The sequence below is a fragment of the Gymnodraco acuticeps genome, unplaced genomic scaffold (assembly GCF_902827175.1).
Source record: "Gymnodraco acuticeps unplaced genomic scaffold, fGymAcu1.1, whole genome shotgun sequence".
Lineage (NCBI taxonomy): Eukaryota > Metazoa > Chordata > Actinopteri > Perciformes > Bathydraconidae > Gymnodraco > Gymnodraco acuticeps.
In genome coordinates this window covers 61,472-72,238 of record NW_022992069.1, presented here as the reverse complement: position 1 = coordinate 72,238, position 10,767 = coordinate 61,472, and the positions used below count along the sequence as shown (strand labels likewise).

The 10,767-nt window shown below is 41.5% G+C and overlaps 1 protein-coding gene across 1 annotated transcript in view; it reads left to right on the top strand.

Annotated features, from left to right (window-relative positions):
• Window positions 1–601: 601 nt before the first annotated feature.
• The window catches only part of LOC117537139 (inaD-like protein), a gene marked incomplete at its 3' end in the record, with an annotated part of 68,990 nt that continues 58,824 nt past the window's right edge, over window positions 602–10,767 (top strand). Inside the window, 6 exon segments of the mRNA XM_034202280.1 lie at window positions 602–631; window positions 2,394–2,457; window positions 2,558–2,736; window positions 5,570–5,758; window positions 6,184–6,323; window positions 10,120–10,300. Coding sequence (XP_034058171.1) covers window positions 2,436–2,457; window positions 2,558–2,736; window positions 5,570–5,758; window positions 6,184–6,323; window positions 10,120–10,300 — 711 coding nt within the window.

Below are 10,767 nucleotides of genomic sequence, written 5' to 3'. Positions count from 1 at the left end.
ATTCAGCTGTGATCATTGCACCTTTGTCATTGACCTTTTTTTGTTTGGTTTCTATGATTCTCAACTATTTTTACGTGTTTATGTTTTGGCAGGTGTATATTCTCGTGTTTGCAATTTATATTAATGACAATTGACATGAACCTGTTTATAACCTGTGACAACATTGTACGTTGTTTATGTTATCCCTAATGATGATTTGTATTGGTTGTATTTTTGTTTAATTGCATATATTTGCGCCTTTAATTAGCAATCGCTGCATACATATTTTCGATAAGAAGTAAAAGGTAGCAATATATGCAAATACTCCAGCAATGTATAAGGACATCAAAACGTACAGTACACTAATTGAGTAAGTGTACTTAAAATAACTTAATATATTATGAAAAAACGGATATTATTAGAAAAAATATCGCATGAAGCAAAAACAAAAAATGTGTAACATATGTAAAGCAAATAATATGGACATGAACACATCATTGTGCCTCACACTGTCTTCGCGTTCGGTTGTTAAATGATGCTAATAACATCCACCATTATTCTACTTGTGCTAAACATGCACTGGACAAATACTTCCGATAGCACCTGAACGCAACATTAAAGCAACACTGATGCCAAACTGGATTCACTTCATGTGAGTTTTTACATCAGTTCAAACCCCCTTTAAAAACTCTCTGTTTTATTAGAATTCCTCACTGACTTTCAGCTCTATCCTCAGACTGTGTATCTGCTCTAACTTATTCAAAACTCTTTTTTAGACGCCATTTACCAAGCTAACTTAGCATGCTAACGTGTAGCCAGCTGTTAGCTGTGTGCTGTGTGTTAACACGCTGGACAATACATAGTTGGTTGCTGTTTAATCTCAGTTTTGGTTTATAAACACACGGATAAGTAAAGTTTGGTCTTGTCGCAAATCAGAACACGTTTGTTGTAAGAAGTAGCGGCTGCTTTAAATGTTTTTTCTTTGGTTTAATAATGTTTGATGCACCTGTTGCGAATTGAACCTGCTTGCAACAGATTTACTTCAATATTTTAAGCTGTCAGCCGTCTTTAGGATAGTAGAATATACACAATATGGATTTGAGAAAGTATTTATATTGATTAGTTCAAATGTATGGTTTCAATATTCACCATCCTCTCTTTTGAGTTGTTTGAGTTTCACTTCCTGGTTTCTCAGGTGAGGTTACAGGTGTGAGGAGGTTTCATGTCAGCAGGTCAGTTTCTGTTTGATGTGCCGGTTGGAGAATGTGGGTCTGGTTGTTTTACCATGTGTGTGTGTGGATTCTGCTTTGCTCTGACTGTGTAAACAAGCCGTGCTGATAACGAGGATTTTAACCTGAGAAACCTGAGACAGGCACCTGAACGCAGCACACAGCAGCCTGTTCCACTAGCAGCCTGTCAGTGCTGGGATCAGCTGTGAGCACATGTACACTACAAAAAGCACTTTATTTATTTGAGTAACTGTACAAATACTCAATTTTAAGTAAAAGTACTGAATTGAGAATGGTACGGTCAGTAAAAGTATTTAAGTACGATTAGGAGAATGTACCTAAAGTTTTCAGAGTTAAAGTGCCCATTGCATAAAAAACTGCAAAACATTTAAATATGTTTTAAATATGTTCTAGCAAAAGCAGCACTTGCCAGACTCCATAAGCAGAATGCATCCAAATGAATGAAGCTCACTCGTGATTTAGTTGCACAGATGTTTAAATGTTAGCTCCTGTAGATTCCTTTCTCCACCATTTTCCCTCCAGCAATATAGTCAGGTGTATATAGTTGGTCTTGGCTGTACATTCTTAAATGATGACTTTGTATTTTCCTCAAGTGCAGTCATCTTTCAAACAGCTTCTTGTTAGGATAAATATGGAAAGTGTATTTTGACACACATTTGAAACACGATTAAAAGTGTTTTTCACCATGCAATAAAAAACAGCTTAAAACAAGCAAATGCTAATGAAACTAAACCATTCAGTAAAGCCCTGTGGTAAAGTTGTATTTGAAGATATCACAATTAGTCTCCTAATTTTTAACGTGCCAAGAAAAAAGTATAATGTTCATTTTGACAGCACTTATTCCCGAGTACAACAAAGTCACATTGAACTCTTTCTTTGTTGAACACCAACACTGTTTCCAGTCAGGAAAAAGAAAGTGTTTTTCTGCTTTGAAGTTGTTTTCTTTGGTTGTGACACAACTGCAGCTTTTTTTTAAAGCTTTAAAACCGCAAAACAGAAAATGCACTATTAACTGGTAGACTCATACACACACACACACACACACACACACACACACACACACACACACACACACACACACACACACACACACACACACACACTGTCTGTTATGTGTTGTGTTTGAAATAAATGTGAAATATTGTTGTCTGTCTCTCTTTTCAGATTGGTCCAGAACGACAGACAGAGAGAGAGGGAGGGAGGACAATGTTTGAAAATGTCCCAGCAGGTAAATCCTCTCACCTGTTTAACATTTCAAACAGCCATCAGTTGGAATTGCATTCTCTTTGTGTAGTTACTGCTGTCTAATGAATGCGTCCTGTGTTCAGCGTCCTCAGCGGAGCGGCAGCAGGTTCTGGGAGCTCTGGAGCGACTGCAGGCCAAACTGCTGCAGAGGGAGGAGTGGACCCACAGTGAAACCATGGGCAACCTGAGGGAGACCCTGCAGAGTCCCCTCTTCAGCCACATCCTCACCCTGCAGCACTCCATCAAACAGCTCCGCAGCCAGGTGACACACAAAGAGCAACCTGCAGCTCACACCCCAGCAGCACTGCTTAAAACACGTCTGAGATACACTGGAGCTACGGGCCACACATTCACCTCAGCCTGTCGCAGATAGAGGCCGGTCACAATCCTCCCGAAGAGTTTAGGGCCGTAATGCTATAGTTATAGGAAGAGTCTAAATTAAGATATTTACCAATACTAACTAGCTTTACGCATCCAGTCTTAAACTTGGGTTTTCAAATCCTAAATCCAACATCACTTATCAACTTTTCTTTCTGTTACACAGCAACTGGAAGTACTTTCTTTGGAACCAAACCCATTTGTCTTATTGAAACGTACAAACAAATAGTTTAAAACATACTGACATACCAGAAAAAGGAGCCTCATTAGTAGACGTTCTTCTTAAGAAGCTGTAGCCTGTACTGACATTGTGCCTTTAATCCCTCACGACTCACGTCACCAGACAGAATGGAGATATGCAAAGTGGGACAGTCAAATAAAGCATCCAGCTATAGAATACTGTCCCAGACACTAAACAAGAGAGTAATCACAATACAAATGACCAACACAACTACAATGGGAGATAATTCATGTATCATACAGAAACATTTACAAGATCAAATATGTGTAACTCTAAATAAATACCCTAAAAACAAAATGATGCAACCGAAACCACTAAATTCTCCTTAACTTGGAATAAGGTCAGTCTGTTGGTGAGCATGTTGACTACATTATACATGAAACAGGCATTGTGAAAGATATTCTATTCAGTCCGCTTCAGGAGGCTGACTAGGGAAGGCAACGCACTACATCACATGACACTAGTTTATACAGTATGAAAGGAATTCATTCTCTCAGTATTCTGATTGTTTGTCAGAACTGTGAGTCGCTTACTCATTTAGATCATTTTGCTGACTAATAAATATTTTCGATTAGTCCGACATGTGTATCTCCGCCCAGGTGTCCACAGCCTATCAGGTGTCTGCACACTGCTGCCTCCTGTCCAACAGCGTGACCTGTCAGTGGGGCTAAGGGGGGACATTGAATCACCCCCCCTCATCTGTATGCAGCTCCAGCCCGTACTGACGCCGAGCCTTTACAATAAACAATCTGCAGGCCAAATTAAGATAATGGCAATAACCGTCGCCGGGCTTCATATTCTAAGTGCTGCGAAGGTCAGAGCTGAGTCTATGAAAGTGTTGGGTGGAAGCCGGTGGAGGGTATATGAAGCGGGGACTTCTCTCTCTCTTTCTTTATTTATTTTCCTACCCCTCCCCACGGCTCTCTGCGGATCTATCAAGCTTTAATATCTAGTGTCTTGGTTTGAGTAACGGCCTTGTCGAGGCGTATTGATGAAATGGCTCTGGATCCTGCTCCGTCAGCCCCGGCCTAAATAAGCTGCAGACTGATAAGTTTCCACAATGTGAGTGGAAAGGTCATTAATACATTACCTGTTCAGAGAGAGAGGGCCTGCAGAGGAATCTATTGATTTTATTTTTCTCTCCACTTACCCCCAGGCTTCGCTGCTTCATTTTTTAACTACATGTCTTTCTCTTCTGTCGACAATGTCGTTGCATATAGAGAGTGTCTCTCTCTCCTGTGTCTTTATGAGTTGAGGTTGTTTAGGTGGTAAAACCTGAAGTCCTGCTCTGCTTATACTTTTTTTTACCTCTAGTGATTCAAATAAATAAAGTGATGCATTGGGGATTTTTTAGGTCAAAAATAATAATGATAAGGGGTGAGAAAGAGCCGGTCCAAGGAGGGAATGTTCCCTAAAAATACATCTGAATTCCAGAGATTAGAGTGCTACATTTACAAAAAAATGCTATAATCTCTGGGATTGAAGTGGTACATTTCCACTAAATATTTTCCTTTATCAACGTTAAATTATCAAATCTTAAACTTGGTAGACATTTCTGAAAAATAAATAAGATGATATTGATATTTTGTGTTTTTTTATTTAAGAAGAAAAATATATAAATGAGATGAATTATCCTTCATTGACCATTGATCATTCTTGTTGTACCTACAACAGGACTGATCATATGTTGATTGAATCAAATGTTTCTATAATTATGCTACAGTTAATGAGTTTTTCCTTTTTCAATGCCTGTACTTTAATCTAACATGTATATATATCTATACAAAATGCAATATGTACGTGTGTAAACACAAGCAGCTGAACAAAAACTGTCCAAATAAATACCGTCTGAAACTGGAAAGTGAGGTGTTAACTTGCACAGTGACCTGGTTTCTGAACTCCATGGAGCAGATCCTGGTTTGTGGGACCCTGAGAAAACTGAGCGTGATAGTGAGCCAGTACACTGTGCTGTTGGTCCGCTGGTGTTTAATGCACGGTGTGTCAGTCAGAGAGCTTCACCGAACACAGCTCCAGAGCTCCAACATGTTCCCTCATCTGACAAACCTCTCTTTCTCTTTCTCCTCCTCCTGCGCACCTCTCTCCTCTTTCTGTCACTCTTTTTCTGCTTCCTCTTTTTTGTCCTATTCCTGCTTCTCCCCTTTCTTTTCCTTTTCATTATCCCCTTCCCTTTTCTCTTCTTTCTGTTCCACGTTCACATCTTCTACTTATTTTCTTTAATCCCCTCATCTCCCCTTTCAAACTACTTCCTTCTTGTGCTCTGATTTGTTTTAAATGTCCCTACCTCCTCTGCTTCTTTATCTCTTCTTCCTACTTCTCTTTTTTATTTGTTCCTCCCCTCGTCCTTGTCCCGCACTCCTCCTCCTGTTTTTCTCCTCCTCCTCCTCCTCTCCTTTTCTCTCACCTCTTTGTCCTCCCCCTCCTCCCCTCCTCCTCCCTCTCCTTCTCCACGTTGTAGCTGAGCAGTATGCCACCTGAAGCCTGCAGTGAGTTCAGTTTCTCCAAAAAGGGTCAGCTGATCATGAGCGCTGTTGATCCAGTCGGCAGCTCCTCCTCCCTAATGAGCACTGCCTTGTCTCCACCCATCCGTCAGACTCCGCCCTCATCTGAATTCAACCTACAGAAATGGATCCTTGTTGCCGCAAAGGTGGGTGAAGCCAAAAAACACGCCTGCAACAACCAATGAGATTCTTCCATTGGATTTTGGATAATTTTAGAACAAATGTTCATGTTGATTACACGTTTTGTCACAGCAGGATAATCTCCATAACACCACCTTTATGAGTTTTGAAGTAACAATAAACAAACTACATCTGATGGATGTGCATCTACCATAGCTAGTTAAAGTGGCTAATAAGTGACGTATTTCATGTATTTTTCAAAAACGTGAACATCTCTTAAGCTTGTATTAACCACAGATCTTATTCCAGGCATCTAACCAAAAACTCATTCAAAAAACCATAGAGGGGAGGGAACCCGAAGTGCTGGATTCAGGGTTTTAAGACTCATTCCTGCACTTCTCTTTATAAACACACTTTAAATAAATGTGTGTGTTTGTGTGTGTCCATGCAGGGCCTTCACATAGAGGTGTGCCAGCTCACTCGGCCTCTGTCTGGAGGTCTGGGCTTCAGCGTGGTCGGTCTGAATCCCGCAGGAAGCAGCAGTCAGGGCGTATTCGTCAAACAGATCCAGCATGGAGGCATCGCACACAGGTTCAGCCTACAGCTTTAACTTTCCTACAGTTAACATCAAGTCATACTTAATGAAACCTTCTGGTGTTTTTCCATCTTCCATTTCTTTCCAATCTTACAGACTTCATGTCAATGCAGCTCAGAATCAAGGACTTTTATTCGACCTACAGTAGGTAAATTGACAGTTTTACAACAAAGATAGATAGTTCAGATAAAAGCCAAAATTAAATATTACACTAACCACATCCAGGATAGAAAAGATAACTAGTAAGTGAACATATAAAGAAGTGAAGGAGCAGCCAGTAATAACAGAAGTAAATCATAAAGAGTCTATTTTACATTATATTATTTTAGAACAATGTTGTTATTTTGCTGAACAGCTACGATACTGAACCCTCAGAGGAGTGCAGTCATAGGAACAGCTAAAATACTGAACCCTCAGAGGAGTGCAGTCCTAGGAACAGCTAAGATACTGAATCCCAGAGGTGTGGACTCGAGTCACATGACTTGGACTCGAGTCACCAATTTGATGACTTGAGACTCGATTTGACAAAATCACAAAACACTTGCGACTCGACTTGGACTTGAACACCAATGACTCGGAACTTGACTTGGACTTGAGCCTTCTGACTTGAGGTGACTTGATAATTTAATTCAGAGGTCTCCAACACGCCGATCGCGAGATCCCGCTAGAAGAGAAGACTCCCGTCGGGGAGAGCAGAATCTTCAGCCGCTCCTACTCTTGCTGAGAATCCTTGCGGGCGGGTCTTTATTTAGCTGGGCCACCATGCGGCCAATCATATGCGAGGACACACTAGGATCATCCCATTATGTGAAAGAAGGGTGGGGGGCACAGCAGGTGTAGTGGTACAGGCCAGCTGCACAGAGCGACGGGGAGACGGATTTAAATGCAAGCGCGTCGGAAAAAGTCAAGAAATGAGCGAGAACCGAAAAAAGAAGCAGCATCTGGCTGATTTTCAATGATATTGGAGAAAGCAAAGCTGAGTGCAGGATTTGTAAAATGAAAATAGTTTTTTTTGGTAACCACTCAGGACTTATTGTCAGAGGTGGGGGGAGTTCAGATCTTGTACTTGAGTAAAAGTATCAGAGTGTAGGAATACGCAGTTACAATAAAAAGTCCTGCATTCAAAATGTTACAAGTAAAAGTATTAGCATCAAAATATAGTTAAAGTACCACCTGCAGAGGGATCTAGATGCAGGTGTTCTCTTCCCCATAGAGACCGCCTCGCTGCAAATTATCCCTTGCATAAAGATAGATTGTGGGTCCCTTATAACATGTTGTACACAGTGGAAATAAACATTCTGGTTACCTCAACATCAGGGATCTTATACATTAAACTCCTGAATCAATCCGTCACGGTAGCCTTACCTTACTGATCCCTCTTAAAATAGAAAACAACACGTTACTTTATTAGAGAGAAAATGGATTATTAAATTATTAATGTGACTAATAAAGAGCAGTTTGATTATTAAGTATTATTCTGTTGATCGATGTCATTACATTTGTTGAAAATACATAAGGACTTGTTTAAGACTCGTTTTGTCAAAGTTTAGGACTTGGACTTGACTTGAACTTGCCCATCCTGACTTGAGACTTGACTTGGACTTGAGCGCAAAGACTTGAGACTTGACTCCGACTTGCAAAACAATGACTTGGTCCCACCTCTGCTGAACCCTCAAAAGAGTGCAGTCCTAGGAACAGCTAAGATACTGAACCCTCAGAAGAGTGCAGTAGCTAAGATACTGAACCCTCAGAAGAGCTCAGTCCTAGGAACAGCTAAGATACTGAACCATCAGAGGAGTGCAGTCCTAGAAACAGCTAAGATACTGAACCCTCAGAAGAGTGCAGTCCTAGGAACAGCTAAGATACTGAACCCTCAGGAGAGCAGAGTCCTAGGAACAGCTAAGATACTGAACCATCAGAGGAGTGCAGTCCTAGAAACAGCTAAGATACTGAACCCTCAGAAGAGTGCAGTCCTAGGAACAGCTAAGATACTGAACCCTCAGAGGAGTTCAGTCCTAGGAACAGCTAAGATACTGAACCCTCAGAAGAGTGCAGTCCTAGGAACAGCTAAGATACTGAACCCTCAGAAGAGTGCAGTCCTAGGAACAGCTAAGATACTGAACCCTCAGAAGAGCTCAGTCCTAGGAACAGCTAAGATACTGAACCCTCAGAGGAGTTCAGTCCTAGGAACAGCTAAGATACTGAACCCTCAGAAGAGCGCAGTCCTAGGAACAGCTAAGATACTGAACCCTCAGAAGAGTGCAGTCCTAGGAACAGCTAAGATACTGAACCCTCAGAAGAGCTCAGTCCTAGGAACAGCTAAGATACTGAACCCTCAGAAGAGCTCAGTCCTAGGAACAGCTAAGATACTGAACCCTCAGAGGAGTTCAGTCCTAGGAACAGCTAAGATACTGAACCCTCATAAGAGCTCAGTCCTAGGAACAGCTAAGATACTGAACCCTCAGAAGAGCTCAGTCCTAGGAACAGCTAAGATACTGAACCCTCAGAGGAGTTCAGTCCTAGGAACAGCTAAGATACTGAACCCTCAGAAGAGCGCAGTCCTAGGAACAGCTAAGATACTGAACCCTCAGAAGAGTGCAGTCCGAGGAACAGCTAAGATACTGAACCCTCAGAAGAGTGCAGTCTGAGGAACAGCTAAGATACTGAACCCTCAGAAGAGTGCAGTCCTAGGAACAGCTAAGATACTGAACCCTCAGAAGAGTGCAGTCCTAGGAACAGCTAAGATACTGAACCCTCAGAAGAGCTCAGTCCTAGGAACAGCTAAGATACTGAACCCTCAGAAGAGTGCAGTCCTAGGAACAGCTAAGATACTGAACCCTCAGAAGAGCTCAGTCCGAGGAACAGCTAAGATACTGAACCCTCAGAAGAGTGCAGTCCTAGGAACAGCTAAGATACTGAACCCTCAGGCTCCAGGCCTCTGGTGGAGGACCTGAGCCTGAAGGAGAACAACAGAGCACCCAGGATGGGCATTTATTTGTACATACATAAAAAATGTAGAACTGTTGGCAGTAGAGCTGAATGATTTATGGAAAATATATAACAGCAGTATTCAGTGCCAATATTGCCTATTGATTTACTGGTGTTGCCTATAAATTAAAACAAGGTCTCCAGGTACTGCTGGTCTTCATTTCCTCAAAAAAAAGGTTTTATCAAGCATGAACCCCCAATGACTTTTTAGTTGTATTTCAGATTGTATAGCTTTCTTGGTCATTGTTAATGTAATTATATTTGCAATTAGTTTGGGAGTTGCGCTTTTTTAAAACTGCGATTTTGATAACAGAATAATAAACAATCGATCCTAGGTTGCCATAGTATATTGTGTAGGTAATTCATTGTAAATGGGTTAAAACATGTACAAACTCTGATGGAGAATATCAATGCAGTGTACATTGTGTTAGTCTTCTTCTTCTTTCTTCTCCCCCTCATCTTGTGCCTTTCTTCCTCATATTCCTCATCTTTTTTCTTCTGTTTTTTACTCTTCTGAATCCTCTTGTTTCTTCTACTTCTCATTCTCTTCATCTTCCTTCTCCCCTTATCTTCTGCTTCTTCTTTTACGGTTTCTTCTGCTACTGTTAATCCTCTTCATCTTTCTCCTCCCCATTTTTTATTTTTTAGCACCTGTATATTACATACTGGTGGACAATCATAGGTCAATTATTAAAATTGAAGCAGCTAGCTGCTGAGCTGCTATCTAAAGTTGCTTTGATACTATCCTTTTATCCTGTGTCATGCTATCAAAATGTCCTGACTGACATTATGCTGTGGCTGCAGGGACGGGCGTCTCCAGGAGAGGGACCAGATCCTGGTGATTAACGGCAGTCCTCTGGAGCCGGGGATCAGTCACCAGCAGGCCCTCGCCCTCCTGCAGCAGCCTGGAGAGACGGTGGAGCTGGTGGTGGCCAGGGACCGCCCACTCAATGCAGCGTCATCACAACCAGCCGCTTTCGATACGGTAAGTGTGAGGGAAACTTCTGAAGCAATGTAGACGAGACTCAAGAGAAATACGGGGAGCTGGAGCTTGATGGCAATCACTAATGGTTTATTTGGAGCTTTGGCCGGAAAATTATCAAGACATGTGCTGCCGCCACGACATGGCACAGCGGGGCCAAACCAATTCTGAATATCTTTCCCCAGACCCATGTATTTAGCTGGTTCTGAGAGAATAATCAACATTGTGCATAACAAGATAAAACAGGCAATGCACTATAAGACCTTTATCAGCTTACACCAACAGGCAGCAACAGGGAGACAAAACACTGAGAGCACAGCACCCAAGGTTGCAGGCCTTATATATATATATTAATGCTGTCAAAATTATCGCGTTAACGGCGGTAATTAATTTTTTGAATTAATTGCGTTAAAATATTTAACGCATTTACGCATGTGCAGAATGGCCCGCCCCATACATCCCACCAGTGG